The sequence below is a fragment of the Molothrus ater genome, chromosome 19 (assembly GCF_012460135.2).
Source record: "Molothrus ater isolate BHLD 08-10-18 breed brown headed cowbird chromosome 19, BPBGC_Mater_1.1, whole genome shotgun sequence".
Classification (NCBI taxonomy): domain Eukaryota; kingdom Metazoa; phylum Chordata; class Aves; order Passeriformes; family Icteridae; genus Molothrus; species Molothrus ater.
In genome coordinates this window covers 9,099,471-9,116,658 of record NC_050496.2, presented here as the reverse complement: position 1 = coordinate 9,116,658, position 17,188 = coordinate 9,099,471, and the positions used below count along the sequence as shown (strand labels likewise).

The window sequence follows — 17,188 nt, the reverse complement described above, 5'->3', positions numbered from 1 at the left end:
AAATATGCGATTAACACTTTATCTTCTCCAATCCCGTGGTTTTTATTGTCTCCTGAAGAACACCCTGTATTCAGGAGCAAAATCTGTGAGACTCATTTGTTTCTTCTAATCTCTCATTTGGAAGTTTGAATGTGTTTAGGTATTTTTTTATTTTTAGCTAAAGGACAAAATGTTTGTGTGTATCCTAAAAAGCACTCCTGTCCTGTGAGCCTTCAGCAACAGCACCTTTTAGTGAGCACCAAGAGTGCAGGCACAGCTCCCTGAACTGACAAATAAACTACTTACTGTACTTTATTTGCTTTTATTTAGTGATAATACATGATTAGCTGGAGATGTAGTTCAATGTAGGATGCCAGTTCCAGGGCGATCACTGCATTTTGATTTTCAGTATTTTAAAAACTTGCATCACTTTAACATTAACAATGCCATTCATAGTCTACAATGCTGAAAGATGAACAGGAAATATATTTATGAATCCTTAAATTTAGTTAATGCAGAAAGGAGGTACAGTTTAAAAAGTTGGATGAAGCAATGTGAAAGGAAAAAGCCTGTGCCCTCTTTGTCTCCATCTAACTGATCAGGTAGTTATTATTAATTTGTTATTATCTCTCTGGTCTTATTTTATTATAAATTGTCATATTGGCTCTAAGATACATAAATGATAGAGAAACTAAAGGAATTAGGTAATTGGAAGGTGTTTAGTATTAAATAATTGAGATGTCAGAAGATAGTTGCGAAAGGAAATAACATTGTACTTGGAAAGTTTATATATTTGTTTAGCAAATAATTATGTTTGGGTGCCCTGAGATAGCACTCAGTTAGCAGTTGAGATGTCCAAGGAGCAGTGTGTTTAGGAAATGCATGTAAAGATTCCTCTGGAAAACTTGGTCTGCTCTTACCTTGCTTGTGCAGGCAGGTAAGAAATGGTAGAAATCAGAAGTTATTTAGTATAACACTTTGTGAGCCGAACTGCAGGAGGTTCAGGGTTCCTGGAGTGAAAGGCTGCAGGGAAATGAGGCTTTTCCATTTCTGTGTCCCCTCAGAATCCCCATCATGTCCACCTGGACTGTCTGAAGTTCATAACTGCTGTTTGAGGTCCTTGGAAATACTTGGATGCTCCTTGCACTTGGGAGCCATTCTGCCTTCTGTAATGAAAGGTTCTTGAACTTGTTGGGAATATTTTCCTGTGTTTTTATCCATTTGCTGTACTGCTAGGAGTGTTGATGCAGTGTTACACTTTTTGCATTCATGTAATCACCTTACACTCCTCTTTTCAGTCTCAGCTCCTCCCCATTATCTTTCTTAATCTTCACTCTACCCTGCTTAATATCTTCTACTCTGTGTTCTTCTTTTTCAAAAACATTCTTGTAGTTTTACTTCTTGGGCATTGCATCTTCCCAAAAGGTTTCTGAAGTTGTAGTTTAAATGGCATGGCATTGGTTTTTGGGCAAGATCCTTTATTTCCATGCATTGGTGAGCTATTTCATCTGAATCTCTTGGTGTTCTGTTTCTTTAAATTCCCTTTTATATTACTTCTTACAGTATTATATAAATTGTACTGATTTGAGTAAATAATTTAAGCAACTTGTGTAAAACCAAAGTAAAACAAAACCAAGGCTTTCCTGTAAGTTGCTTTACTTCAGCTGAAATAAATAAGATTGCTCATTCAGTTAGCTCATCTCTCTTCAACAGCAGCAGCTTCTTAAAACTGTTTGGATTTGTTCTGTAGGACACATCTGTTTAAACAGAGAAACCAAACTGAATCTGTCCATATTAAAGGACTGCAATAACTTAATCAGTTTATAAATACTATAGACTAATGGTGTAATAATCTCCTGGAGATGAGGCTTCATGGGGATGTGGTGGGAGATAAGACTGGACTGAGGTACATGAGAGTTTTAATGATGTTTGAATGGTGACATTGTCCTGCTTTTCCATGAGTGCTGCCTTGAAGCAGCTGGAGTTTTCCTGATTTAGATGATGTTGCATTTCTGCAGGTACAGACAGAATTCCAGCATCAGAGGCATGACCAGGTAAAGGGGTGTGTGTGTATAGTCCCCACACCTTCCTGCTGACCTTGCTGTATTTTTAGCAGAAACCAAACTGTCAAGACCAGAGAGAGAGGGGCAACTTGCAGAGTTGAAAGCTTTCCACTAAAACCAATTTTCCAAAAAATGTGAATATAGGGATATTGTGCTTGAATATTCCAACTGTACTAAATGAGAAAGAGGCAGGATCCACATATTATGAAGGAGACAGAATGTCTGAGGTTGTGGATATTGATGATAATGCAGGAGGATATAAAAGTACATTACTCATCTGTATTGCCCCATATAATGTCAGTACATCAGGTGTAGTAATACAACAAAATTGTGCTGAACAAGGAGTTTGGATTAAGGGCAGATGCTTAATTAATGTTTTTTTGCTAGTGATAGTATCAAAATCATGACCCTCTTGAACTCTTTAACATGGTTTTACTTATTAGAGGATTATTTTTTGTGAATACTTAAACATATATTTGAAATGCCAGAATTCTTTTTTTCTCCCTAATAAAAGTTGTTGCCCAAGCTTTTCTCATGAGTTAGGAATTATTTCTTAAAAAGCATCTGACAATCCTTTTGGTAGCACTGATAAAATCAATATGTACAGCATTTTGCTGGAGTGGCATGGGAATTACTTGTGAAGGGTAAATTATGTCCGTGGGTTTGGGGTCTTTTTTTCTTTTTTTTTTTTTTTCCCTGGTTCTTTTCCTTTCTCCTCTTCCCAGAAAAGCCCCAGCAGTAGTGGTGTTCCCCAGGGACCATGTCTGCAGCAGAGACAGAGTTTTGAGATTTCCTGTTTAGATCACACGTGTGGCCATGTCCTGACAGCGCTGGCAGCCCAGCCTGGAACGCTGCTGGGACCCACAATCCCTGACACCAGGAGTCTGACTTAGCTGCAGGTGCCTCTTGTCTGAGCCCTTTTTAAAATTCAGGGCATTTTTGTCCACTTGGTAATTAGATCATGAATTTCTTTTGTTGTTGCCTCTACTTCAGCTCATTCAGAGGGTGGAGAGTTTTACTGCAGTGAAACAAATCCAAGGGCTCTGCTCCTTGCTGGCAGGTTTGTCCCCAGCACGTTACATGAAATACATCAGGCAGAGCTATCATTTATTTCTCCCATTTATTTCTCCCATTAAATTTTTCCCCCCACTCCTGTTCCTAACAAAACAGACTGAAATAGATGGGTGAATTTCCATGGTACCTTTTTTATTTACCCATCAGAGGAATGATCCTGTGCTCCCTTAAGTATTTTACAAGTTGTTAACTTTGGATTAATTGCTTCTGTTTTGGTTAAAAACTAATTGCTGGGATTATTAAGAAGTCTTTAAGGACTGAGGTAAGATTTTTAGCACAATTTTAAGAGTTTGAGATAAGAGTGACCCCCTTTTCTTTGCTTGAGCTCTTAAAACCTATTTTATTCCAGTACTTATTTACTTCACTCACACTTGGATATAAAAATCACCTCTGCAGTTTGAGATTAGTTCATTTTGGTAATGGTACTCTAAAGATTTTTTTATGGGCTATTTTTTTAATATTGCAGGAGGGTAAGAAATAACTGAGACTGTTCCAGCAAATGTAACAGCAAAGTTGCAGGATTCTTTCATCTTTTTAATGGATTTCTGTTTCCCACCCTGATTTTGTTTACTGGAATGTGATTTTATACTTGTCACCAATATGAGAAACAGAAGGAATAACTTTGAAATTGGTCTGAAAATTGATCTTTGCTGGCTTTTTCCTTTGAAGCATTCTAATGGCTCTTAATTTAAAGCTGTGTTGTTCCCCCCACCCCAGGTGACAGCACAGTTTTGAGTCTCTGTAAGTGGTGTCTGTCCCACAAGTCCATGGTACAGTAGTGGTTGTTTTTCAGATGTTGAAAAATGGGTGAAATGGGATGATTAGGCCATTTTGGAGGAGGGTGGAGAAGAGAAATGGAATTTATAGTGTATGAAAGTTGTGCACTGGAAACATCCTGGCTGGTCTGAGAGGCTCCATCCACACTAAACCAGGAAATGCAGATATTCCCAATAGCCTTTGTTTTCTTTAAGTTTCCCACGTGTTCCTTCTGCTTCCTTCTCACTGAGCTGTGGCTGAAGCCCGAATTTACACAGAGCCCTGATGAGCATGGTTTATTTGTATCATTCAGCTTTAATTTACACATTTGGTATCTAGCTAAAAAAAAAAAGCAAACCAAACCCAACTTTTTGTTTCATCTACTCACTCAGCTTAACCTGAATTAAAGTGAATCTCCAGGAAAGAGACTTGTAAAGCTTTCTGGTAGGGTTTGCAGTGCCTAGGGAGGGCTGCTATCTTCATTGCAGAAGTGGCAGCATAATTTCTTTCCTTTACCTCTTGAGAGGCGTATCAAACAAAGTGGACACATGAATAGGGCGGGTGACGTGTGTGGCAGCGAGCCCATCGCTCAGTGAAGCTGGGAAACGTGAACGCATGAGCTGCACGGAGGAGGAATTCAATGGGCTGGGGGGGTTGTGGTTTGTTTTACTCTTGGCTTGGAGTGGAGTAAGGGAGGAGAAGTGGAAAAGGAAGCCTTTTGTTTACAGTGAAACAATGCTGTGAAGTAGACAACGTGATGTAAAAACAGGAGTCTAAACATGGCAAATCTGGGCAGGCTCCATCTGGCCGTGGCCACGAGTCACTGCTGCAGTCTGGAGTCGCTGTCGTGTCGTCCTTCCCTTACGGGAATTTAAAATAGCCTTGGAGAGTCTCTCCCAGAATTTTATTATTGCATGAGATGAATGATTTATTGGTGTAACTGTTTCTATCCAGTGATGCATTGCATCTTTGTTCTCTCTGATAAATGTGTGATGTTTTCATTTGGAGTTTTAAACTCCATGAGTTGCATTCTGTGCAAGTTATATGGGTCTGGAATTCTGAATCTAGTCACAGCACAGCCAATTCTTGTGGAGAACTTAGACTGAGTCAGTTGAGCAGAAAATGGACTGGTTTTGTGTTAGGTTCTGGCATCTTTTGCAGTAGTTTAAATTACATTGCATTATTAGGGCATTTGTCACTTCCAGATATGCATATTGCTGATTATTGTGGATTTGTTTGTTTAGTCCCACAGAAAAATTCTGATTTGTTGAGACACAGGTTTCTAACTGACAATGCTTGTAATGTATGTGATCCTTGGAAATGGGTTTCACTTTACATGTAGTGTATTAAGGATTTAACATCTGGCTTGTGTTGAACTTACAGAAATGTGTTTATGGGAAAATTTAGAATTATAACAATTAGTGAAGGAAATTCTTGTCAAAAGTGCTTTTCTAGTACCATGTTTATACTAATGCATATTTTAATGGAGTTTATTTTAAAGCTGTCTACCTTGTGTTTGGACATCAGTCTAGTAGTGATGCTTTTATATGTCACTCAGAATATTTTTCTGCAACGTGACATGTTAGTATTAAATAGCACTTCAAAAATCCATTAGTACTTTTGAATTGTTCTAATGCCTGTTCTTAGTAAGAGTTAGAATTGGTACATGATTCTAAGTTAAGTTTGCATTCAATTTAAACGAAGTTTATAAGTTTGTGAGAGAATTAGAAATTAATTTCCTACCAGTATAAGCTGTAGGTGTGCTGGGAGGCAGTTGTGCCTGTTGGAGATGCCACCACCCCTTCCCAGTTGCCCTGGCTGCCATCAGGAGCAGAAGGGATTGTGTGATGCAGCTCCTAATCCCCATCAGGAGAAGATTCCCAGGTGCAGCAGCCCCGTGATGGTGTTTGGGGTGTACCTGGCTGCTTGTCCTGCAGCTCTTCCTGCTGCAGAGCTGGGATCCAGGGTGGGGGAGAGTGATTGCCTTGGGTGTCCTGGAGCAGAGTGTGTCTGAAATCAGCATCAGCCTGTCCAGTGTCCTTGGCTGAGCTGGGCTTCCATGTGCTGGCACCTGCAGCTCCACGTGCTGCCTCCACCAGGCCCTGCAGAGGGTGAGTTTGGAGTGTTGCTTTGGGTGATGCTGAATTTTACAACTGGGGAGAATAATGATCCTGTCGTTCTCTGTGTGTGTTCATGTTTTGTACTGACTCTGATTTAGAGCTCATGGGGTTATTCTGAATTTCTGTTGCTTTGTGAGACCCAGAAGGAACAGCTGTCCATAAGTAAAACAGAGCAGCCTGGAAGTAATTGTGTGTGTACTTGCAAGAGAAGTGCTTTTTTGTGTTTTAGTTCTGCATTTCTGAGTGTGCTTTGGGAAATGGAAAAGCTGAATGTTTAAGGAGAAGATTGTGTCTCTAAAAACCTGAAGGGTGTTAACTGGTTATGTTGGTATACTGGTGGCAAAATCTGCTTTAACTTAATTTTGTTTTTAATAAAATAAATTTCTGAAGCTGCTAAACAGAGGCAGGAGGAAAAACTATATGTCTACATTAGAATGAAATTTTAATTTCATTTGGGGAGCATTTAATTTCATTTTGTTTTATGGGGTGCAGTTCTCCAGCACAACTGCAGCAAGGGCAGCCTGGCTGATCCCCCCTGCTCTGCAGCCCTGTGCTTGTGGCACTTCCTCTGCTGCAGGTTTGCAGATGGCGTGACTGAGGGTGAGTCTGTGCAGCTCTAGGGGCCAACACTGAACTAATCTGTCTCCCCAGAAGGTCAATTTTCTGTTAAGCCACTTCAGCTCCCTGCTCTACCTTGTATCCCTGTGCTGGCTGGACCTGCTTTGAGGGAGGAACAGCTGCAGGCCCCTGTACTGTTGGGTGCAACCTGAAACCTTCCAGTGAGCTCCAATCTGCTCGGAATGATGGGCAGCTGCTGTCTTCTGACCCATTTCGTGCTGCAAGACCTCAGCTCCAAGCCCCTGTGCACCTGTAAAATACAGTATTTGCTAGGTTTACCTGCCTTTGTGTGTCCAGTCTTGACAGCAATCCATTGCAACCTTCAAAAATGCAGGAATTTCATTAAGCAAAAGTAAACTCTCAGTTTTACAGTCATGGTCTGTAACATTTTGTTCATTTGCAGAAAAAGCACCTTTCAAAGGAAATGGAACCTTAAAAAAAAACTCCTCAGAGAGATTAACTGTAAAATAAAACTTCATGTGAATAGTTAGGGTAAACAATTTTGTTTCAAAACCTTAATTGAGGTAGTTATTACCTCAACAGCTGTATTTGCAAAATCCATACGGCATTATTTACAGCTCTTTGCTCAATAAATAGTTGAGGACCTCCTGTTTTATGTTTTCCCATGCGGGAATTCAGGCAGGTCCAAGGAGGGAATGCAAGCAGAAAAATATAAGTTTCTTGTGAGCGTGCCAACAATGGAAGAAACCAGTAGGAATTTGTTTAAAAATGTTTAAAGTATTGAGCCATCCTGCTGGAACCTGTGCACCGTGTGCTGTTTGCCTGTCACAAATGGCTTTTCTAAAAGAAATAAGTGAATTTGCAAAGAGTTTTGTACATTGTGGAGAAAAGTACATCATGTCAGCCTTAGGTTCAAACACCCGAGCAATTTCTGGGTCCCAGGGGCAGCCGTGAAGGCGAGGAGGGGCCTGAGTGTGGCTTCATTTGCCTTCCTCCCTCTCCCTCCCCCAAGCAGGCTCATTCCAATCAGCAGTGTAATTGGAATGCAACCACAGTCTGGAGGAGGAAGGGGAATTTTTGGCAAGGAGAGGCAGAGCAGTTGGGAGCTTTATTCAGATTAAAGCATAGACGACCATTCATTATCAGTACAACACACATTAGCAACAGCACAGCATTGTGTTTCTACAGCTGGGACTTATTTCAGTGATTGTATTGCCCCACATAGAACATGCAGACAACTGGGATCTGATCACAAAACCCAACGCTAATGGCTTTCAGTAAAAGATGGTGTTTCTGTAGGGGAAGAAAGACTTGTCTTCAAAATGCGCCATTGTGGTAAAAATTGATAGGCAGCCTGTCACTCTCCCATGTGTTACATATGTTCTTGAACAAGTGCTTTTTCTGGGAGAAAAACCCTCGGGGAAGGAAAAAACCAACAGGAATGATAATGTTAAAACTGTTGGTTGGATTCAGAAGGCTGAACTTGTTCTTCTGTGGTGATGACACGTGGAAAGCCAGAAGATTAGAAAACATAATCTTAGCTTTGGAGCGAGTGCTTTCCTCCCCATAACCTCAGGGCTGTCTGTTGACACAGTGTGGGTTCTTAGGGGTGGATGTTTGCCATGGGCTGGGGGGTTCTGCTGAGCCATGTGGAGACTTCAATGTGTTGATTGTGTGTTTCCTTCTGCCGTGGGTGTGCTCACTTCCATGGACATTCATGATTGGTTTTATTTTCTTACCTGTCTTCCTTAATCTTTCTTTGATAGTATTGGTGTGTCTCAAATATACACATTTAAAAACTACTTACTTAAGATGGCTTAAGCAATATTATTTTTAACATAGGGATTTTAAGACTAATATATCTGTAAAATGATTGTCTACAGCTGTAGCCCTGAGGTGTTTGTACCTCACGCTGCTGGGTACAAACACATTTAAACCTCGTAATTTGTCATAAATAAAGAGGTGCATGATAACAGAGTCCTACAAACATGCAGGTAATGTAGCACTAAAACCTACCTGTGAAGTAAAATAGTGGTGTTCCTGTTTTGCAGGTGAATGTGGTGAACAAATTGGCTACAAACAGTTTGATAGAGGCTGGAAATACCCACAGGGGTTGAATACACAGCCTTAAATGTCCGGGTTCCTTGAATTCACAGAACACTTTCTTTCCCTCTAATGTTGCTTCCTCAGCACTCATTCTGGTGCTACCCAGCCTTTGGAGGTGAATGGATCCTTGAGGACTCTGAGCTCATGTCTGAGAGGTGGTGATTCTGTGAAATCTCATAGATCTTTATCACTTTTTACTTGTTTTCAGTGCAGGCTTCCTGCATTGGAGCTCCCCTTCCACTTGGGCTTCATGTTCTTCTTCCCTCTAACTGTGGAGACCTGGTGTTATTGATTTATTCTGAAATAAACAGACTTTTAAATACTCATGAAAAACAATGGTAATGTATAACATAGGTTACCTTCCCTTACAAAAGCTTGATGTCATTAAAAGTTGGATTTTTCTGTAAAAATGGTTCCAAAGTTAGCAGCAGTTGTAACAAGAGTTCTTCAGTAACTAGCAAAAAGAATAAACAGAGTTCAGAAAATGAGAGGGAAATATTTATCTTTCTATAAAACTGACCTTTTCAATAGTCATAGTTCCTTTCAGTTTTTATGTGAGTTGAACCAATTATTCACCCCCTCTATAATTGCATGTAAATTTTAATAGCTAACACATTGATTACAGGGGTTTGGGGATACTAAATATTTTGCATTTACTTAAAGTAGTTAAATTATTTTTCAGTAAACCATTCTTTTTCAGTCACAGGAGTAATAAATAAGAAAAAGGAAATTGGCAAATATGATTCACTGAATTCCTAGTTTTGAATATTTGTGGCCTGTGTAGCAAAGCTGTCATAGAAGGAGACTGGGTAGCTTATAACATTATGCTCTTTTCATGTTTCTGTGAGCAGACCTGAGTAGCATATGTTAGAATGAGATCATAAAGCATGATAAAAAAATATTTAATGTATGTATACTATGTAAAATTGGTGTGCTGTTTGTCTTGGCACATATGTTTTGGAATATTAATGTTCTCTTCTGTAGACTACCCAGGAAGTCTGTAATAAACAGAAACATAGCTATCCATTGACTCACTGATACTCTGTAATGAATACTTTATCTACACATGTGTGCTAGAAGCCATTAATGTCATTTGATGATGCACTTATGGTACAACACACCCCCCTGTTCTTTGTCAGTGTATCCAGCCACTGGTTTGCATTCTAGTTCCAGGGCAAGTTTAAATAACGTTTTGTTTCTAAAGAATTGTAACAAAAAGTGCCTTAGAACAAGCACATCCAAATAATAAATAACTCCTGCAGTGCCCTTGTGCCTCCAGAGGAACCTTTAGTGGTGGGGCTGTGTCGATCTGATAATGATGAGCGTTTGGTCCAGAATCATCAAGGGAAGGAAACCTCCCTCTGGTTCTTTCTGGGTTTTGAATCTTTAGCTTAAATTGAGCTTAGGATAGAGGACTCAAAGATAATTAAGTCCTGTGAGTTTAGTGAGGATCATGGCCTGGATAAAGAGGAGACCCTGGCAGTGACCTGGAGCCAGAGGAAAAGGCTGAGCAGATCCTGCCTGCTGGGAGAGGCTCTGTCTGAATGCCCAGGGGAAAAAGCCTCAGCCACAGCCTTCAGTCAACCACGAACCATAAATCCATAGGAAACCAAACTTCCTTAGCTTTTATTCTCAAGGAACTATTAATCAGCTGCTTATCAGAATATTCAGGACAGGTTTTAATACAGTGTTGAAACTGTTAGAAAAGTGGAGCATAAACTCTGGTACTTTTCCCACCAGTGGGAAAAGTTTTGTCCAAAAAAAGTCCTGAGATAGATGAGAGCTCTGTGTGTGTGGAAGAAGTTTGTTTCACTTTGAGTTGAGCTGATGCTCCTGGGACCTGGGCTTTTTTACCTAGAAATACCTGGCAGAGAGGGTGTTGTTAGTGGAAGCTTTCTCAGCATCTCTCCTGTTTTGTTAACCTGACAAAGCCAGAGTGGGTTGACATCTGACTTGCCTTAAATGTGGTTACTAGAGAGGGAAAAGCTGAGCCAAAAATATTAGTTTGTTCACTCAAGGCTAATTGTTGGGGAAGCAGTTATTAGTGTGTGTGCTCTGCATGTGCCCAATCTTATAAAAATGAGACTTCAGTTAAATTACATTGGCAGGCTTGCTTTCTTTTTGAAAAGAAGTGTTTGTAATTAGTTAACATTACAATTTCTCTCACAAGAATAGTTGAACCTCTTGTGTCTTGGACATTATACAGTTTCAGGAGCACCCTGTGTGGCTGTGCTGTAGATGAATTTTAATTTAACTATTGGATTTTAAGCCCTCAGCTTCACTTGACACTTCCCATTACTTGAAATGGGTAAAACTGTGACAATAATTATATATATTTTAGAAAGTTGCCATGTGTATAAGCATCTATTTTACTTGAAGCTTTTCACCACTAGATGAAAGGTGGCTGGTGAGCAGGAACTACTGCAGTTCTTGGGCAGATGATGTCTCTTGTGTTATCACTCATCTGAGGATATTCTTGGTGTAATAAAACCTTAAGGAGCAGCAAAAGCAGTTTTTCTATTATCTCTTCTTTTTCAGATGCCTTTAGGTTGTTCTCAAAGTTCTGTATAGAGTAAACTTTAGATTGTTTGGCATGTGGAAGCCTTTGATAACTGTGGGGTTTTTATTACACCATCCAAAGAACTTTATTTGATTTGTGGAGCAGTGATGTGACAGTCTCTTTCCTATATGGACTTGAGTGCTGGGTATCAAATACCTGAAACATTTGACTCTGGTAGTATTTTGTTACTCTTGACTGTTCAGATTGAAATTATTGGGTGAAAATCCCTTAAATGGAGCTCTGCTTTAGGACTGCCAGTATGTCTTTGAATGGAGAGAAATTATATTTATTACTTTTATCATCCTTAAAAAAACCCCTGAAGCTACCAACCTGGAACCAGGCACTTCTTTCTCAGGGTAACAATGTTATTAGCAGCCCCTTGTATCAAACTACTGTGCTGAAATTTTCCTGGGAACTTTCCTGTAGAAGAGGAATGTCCCTTTCCTGTGGAATAGGTGGGTGTGAAGGAGTTGTTCTGTGACTCCCTGCAGCCACTGATAGGCATCTCCTTGTGTTTCATGGAGGACCAAAGCTCCTCAGAGCTGAGCAGAGCTGTAGCCAGATTTTACAGTGCTGAATTCCAGTGGAAAGCAGCCTCATTAAAATCAGCATCTTTATGAATGTAAAAACTGGGGAAAAGATGAATTCCATTGTTCAGACTGGCCAGGGTGGTGCTCCTCTGCCCTGGCTGTGGAGATCTCCATGGGAGTGCTCATGCTCATGGATTGCCTCTGCCTGCTTTTATTCAGGCAGAAATTGGGGGTCAGGAGCCTTGCAGGATCGGTGGGAGGGTGTTCTGGGGGGGAAAGGGATGACCAATGGTGTTTGGTGTTGGTGGTGCCTGTGGGATGTGATTATTGGATGCACTTTTCTGTCTTTGCATTTCCTGGCAGTGATAAATATTGGCGATCTCATAGGAAAAATATCCAAGGGAATCATATAGTGAGGAATCTCTTGCAGCATCAGGTTCCAACCAAATAACTCTTCCCACTCCCCCCCTCTTTTTTTTTTTTTTAATAGTAGCTGTGGGAATTCATGCTTTTGCTCAATCCCCAAGAATCCTTTGTGTTATCAGTAAATATTTTAATGTTTCACGGGGGAATCTAATATTTCCTGCTTACTAAACCTGTGATTATAGATAAGCATAGTAGTTGACCAGTGGTGTGCAGTTTGTGAAGTCTTCTTTGTGTACCTTGGCACCTTTATATGAAATTTGTCCCCCTTGACCTTTTATTTATTTATTTGTTTATTGAAATTTATTCTCATAGGAGATTGTTTTCCCCTGGGTATTTTTAGTTGACAAATGCAAATGTTCCTTCCTTTTAATTTAAACAAACAAACAAAAAAGCCTGAAACAATTATCAGCTACTACAAATAAAAGTTATCTTTGGAACCATCAAAACTCTGGCTTTAGAAGTTAGTGTGCTCCACCCAAATGCTTTTCAGGTAAAACCTTTTATTTGTTAAGGATGCAGGATAACAGCAAAGCCTTGGCTGCCTGATGTTCTGTTTTTTATGATCAAGGAAGCTTTTGCTGGGCTGTAGAACTGAGCATGAGCCCCTGCTTTTGTCCCAGCACTAATTATGGTGAACCAGCCAGGAGTGCTCCAGGTCCCTCTCTGGTGAACTCACAGTTGGCAAAATCGTTGAGGGGAGTTAAAAAAAGCCCCTAAAAACTGAAACTATTGCCTGAGGAAAGCACAACCATCTCACTTCCAGTGTTATCTGCCTCCAGGTGCATTGCTAAAAGTTGTCACTTCCAGCTCAGCTTTCAGGAATTAATTCACATGACAATATAAATGGTGAAGCAGCACAATTCATTTAAGTTTGTTTTATTTTAAGCAGGGATTTCTAAGTGCTGGACAGGTAAAATAATGGTTTTTTAAAGTTGGCAATCAGTAACTTAATTTTGTGTTTCTGTTCTTCTTGCAGTACTGTGTGCAAAAAACTTGGTGAAAAAGGACTTTTTCCGTAAGTAGCTGTTACAGTTTTATACATTTATTTATAGATGGAATAAATATTATACAAGTTCTGTAGTCCAGTGTTTGCATATGATCATTATATTAAGATATTTGCAGTAAGAGGGCTGAAGGCTTTGATGTTTTATTTCAAGGCTTCTATTTTTGTCTTAGGTGACACTCGGCACAGAATCATAATAATAATTAAAACACTGACACACTCTGTCTGTTTTTATGGGAGTGGGAAACAAATTTACCCACTCAGGCAAATTACATGTTTTTCAAATTTAGTGCCATATATTTATTAAGTTGTTTTTCATCCAAGAACCTTTTGTCAAGCAAACAGATGTGCTCCTGAATTATTAATAACCACCTCATAACACCGACGTACTCTGAAATTATATTTTAATTAATTTTAATAATGTTTTGAAAGAAGTGCTAAGAAGTAGATGAAGAAGGCAGAAAGGAATGCTGTTGCCTGTGTCCTGCATGCCCAGATCACCTGCCTGCCACCTCCCACCTTTACAGGTGAGGAGCAGAAGGGAGCAGGAGGAATTTGGCAGAGCAGACCTGAGCTTTGGAAAGAAACAGAAGAGGCAGTGGTTTGAGATACTTCTGAAACATTGCTTATATCTGGATTTCTGTATTGATTACAAGTTCTTGTGTGCATAACAGTTTGAAAAACCCCCTCAGATGTGCAGTGTGTGATGCTGCAGCGCTGCTGTCCCAAGGTCCCGCTCCTTTGTCCCCATGTGCTCTCTGTGACACTTGTCCTGAGCCCTCTGCTGCCTGACCAGCTCTGGCTGAGTCACCTGAAATGCAGCTGGGGCAAAGTTGCACCTCAGCAGATGTGATGAATGTTTCCCCACCTTGGTTCCTCCAGCTGGCTCACAGCAGTGATGAGGGGAGGAATGGAAGTGTGGGGGAAAGGGCAGGACCTGGGGAGTCGGGGGTGGGACCATCCCTTGGGTCAGTTCAGCAGGAGGTGCTGATCATTGTGGGCTGCTCTGCCCCTGCTGCTCTTCCAGCCCTGAATCTGGAGGTCAGCACCCTCTTTACACTGAGTTTTGGTGTTCAGTGTCACCAAAAATAACCTGTTAGAGGCAATTCTGTTACTTCAATATCAACCAAAACTGTGATTTGATCTTAAATGTATAAAGAATGTAACTCTGTTTTCTCTGCCTTTGGCTTCTTTGTATGCTGATAATTTACTCAAACCTAAATTAGGAAGATTAAGGTGTTTTGATTTTTTTTTCCCAATGAGTTTGATTTACACAACTTTTTCTTAGTCCATATCAGTGAAATAAATTGCTAATTTACCCATATCCTGTGCTTAATATGTCATTCATAAAGTAGGGGTCTTATTTATGAGTAAAAGGCAAATAAATCTTCAAATGAAAAAATAAATAACTGAGCAATGATAAAGGACTTCAAAGCATCCTGATCCACTTGGTAGCTTTTTTTTTTCTTTTCTTCCTTGTAGGACTTCCTGATCCCTTTGCAAAGGTTGTGGTGGATGGATCTGGCCAATGCCATTCTACAGATACTGTGAAGAATACACTTGATCCCAAATGGAATCAGCATTATGACCTGTAGGTGGTAACAGTGATACCCAAAGGTTTGAAGTGAAATCCTCTAAATTACACAGACAATGTCAGATGTTCTTTATCCTGTCCTATGTACAGCTTGGAAAGTGTCCCAGAGTTTATTAGTTTGAGTGAAAAGTCCACCTAGCAAAATTCCACTTTCTCATTTACCTCAAAATTTAAACACTGCACTTGTTTTTCTGGTGCTGATGTCTGCAGCATGCTTACATGGACTAAAGTGTTGTTTTATTGTGGTATTTTCATGTTAAAATGAAACAAGTAATTGACAGTATTTCCCTCAAACTGCTCTTCTCTTGATGCAATTTTTGTTGGTTGTGGTGCTACAGTATCTTTTTCTGTGTGCCTTTTGTTCAATTTTCTCCTTTCTGTCATTTTCTGTCCCAAATGTTCTCGCTCTGAATTATTGTTGCCATCACTTAAGCACCTTTTGGTGCTTTTGAGCAATAGAATCAGTATGGCACATATATGTCATGGTTTTCCTCTTTTTCTAAAGTATAGAATATTTCTGTACAATGTAAGTTATTAAAGCTTTGATTTTTATGTAGGTCTCTGTGCATGCTTTATTTTCCTTGTCTTTTATTCTTTATCTTTTTCCTTGGCATGAAAGATAGGGAAGGGAAATGAACTGTTTTGCATCATTGTATTCTCCTGTTCTGATCTCTGACTTTCCCCCCATGGCTCCATTCTCTGTCCTGTATTATTAGAAACTGTTTGAGCATATTTATGTGACTTTGGCCATCACCAAACCTGCAGCAAATTGGAGTTGGTACACAGACAATTTCTTGCCCCTCTTTTTCCCAGTGAAGAAAAGCAGCTTGATGGGTCTCACAGCAGAATATGAAAGGCCTGGTTTAAAGTCATGTCTTGATCTCCTCCTTATTTGAATATCCAAGACTAAATATGTGAAGTCCTTGTTCATAATGTGTTAGTGCAGGATACAGAACATTTTCTTCATTGCTTAACAAAGTATCATGGCAGTTTAGTGAAATAATAATATTATGGTTTTATTATCCAAACCCATTTCAAGCTTAGATTCTGCATGTGAGACTGTAATTCATATTTGTTAAAGAAATGGATGCAAAGCAAGTTTTAAGTTCATGTGTAGCAAATGGCTCTCTTTTCAATTGAAAGAATTCTAAATTAACTTGGTTTTTTAATGGTACTAAGTAATGGTACTAAGCCTATCAAAATATTGATTCATACAGAGTGGGTTTCAGACCTTTGCCTTTCCATGTCCTCTCGAAGGATCAGAGTAGAGCTCAAGAGAAATCCCTGAAACCAAGCACAAACTTGGACTGTTTTTCAGCTAGGTGGCTCTGCTAATGAGCATTAATGCACAGCTTTCCAGGGATGGAAGGTGGGAAGTGCTGAGGGCAAATCCTTCTGTAACCTTTGTGCAGCTGGGGGAGGGACTCTGCCGTGGGAGCAGGGTGGGCATGGTCTGGCACTGTGGATTCTGTGCCAGAATTCTGTGGGGAGCTCACTGGTTCCCCGTGGCTGCCCCAGTGCTGGCCAGTTGGAAGTGCTGTGGCACAGCAGAGTTGTCTGCAGTGGCTGTCAGGGATGCTCAGTGCTCCCTGGGCTGATGATTTGATTCCCTTCTGGAGAAAAGAAGCAGAGGACGTGGGAAACGAGGGAGGATGTTGATATGCAACAAGAGTAATGGAAAAAAACTGTAAAATCTTCAGAAAAAATTCCTTTCTGGTTGGAACTATTAAGGAAGGATGATGAGAAGGTATTTTTAGGTTGTTTTATAGAACAAGCCATGGTTGTATCTGGATACTGTATTGTCTTTCCAAGGCTGTGATTGTAATCCACAACATATTACAAAAAGCAGAGAGAAAAAGGGGGGTTCTGGCAGAATGTTTTGCTTGAGCAAATTTGAAGCATCTCTTGCTGGATTGTCCAATGGAATTTAGACCTGTGTGAAGTATTTTTTGTGGGTGGTCGGTTTGTTTTCTTCTTGTTCAGAGAAGTTCCCTTAAAAAAATTATTTTGTTGCATTAGTGTATTATTTTCAATATAAAATCTTGTCCTCTAGGCAAAACTACTTTGTTTGATTCTGGCTGTTGAACTCCCTGATGACAGAAGTATATCCAGTATTTCTAATCCAAAGTAAAAATTTGTTGTGGTGTCAGGCCTTCTTATTAGAAAATAATCCTTTCCCTCTCCAAATTTTCTTCATAATAATTTAACCCCTTTTTTAGTGTCACCTGTTATTCCTTACTCCAGGGAAATATATTTCCATTTATAAACATCTTCACATTATCTCCACTTCCTATTTAAAACAGCAGTAAAAGATTAAATCTCTTTGGTACAACAACTCACTGCCTGGCTGTTATTGTCAGGTAATTTTTTACTGTATAATTTACTCAGTGGCAGGTCT

At 39.9% G+C, this 17,188-nt stretch overlaps 1 protein-coding gene across 1 annotated transcript in view; it reads left to right on the top strand.

Annotated features, from left to right (window-relative positions):
• Positions 1-17,188, top strand: part of SMURF2 (SMAD specific E3 ubiquitin protein ligase 2) — a 61,250-nt gene that overhangs the window by 14,638 nt on the left and 29,424 nt on the right. Inside the window, 2 exon segments of the mRNA XM_036394400.2 lie at positions 13,170-13,208; positions 14,679-14,787. Of these exon segments, the coding sequence (XP_036250293.1) occupies positions 13,170-13,208; positions 14,679-14,787 (148 nt within the window).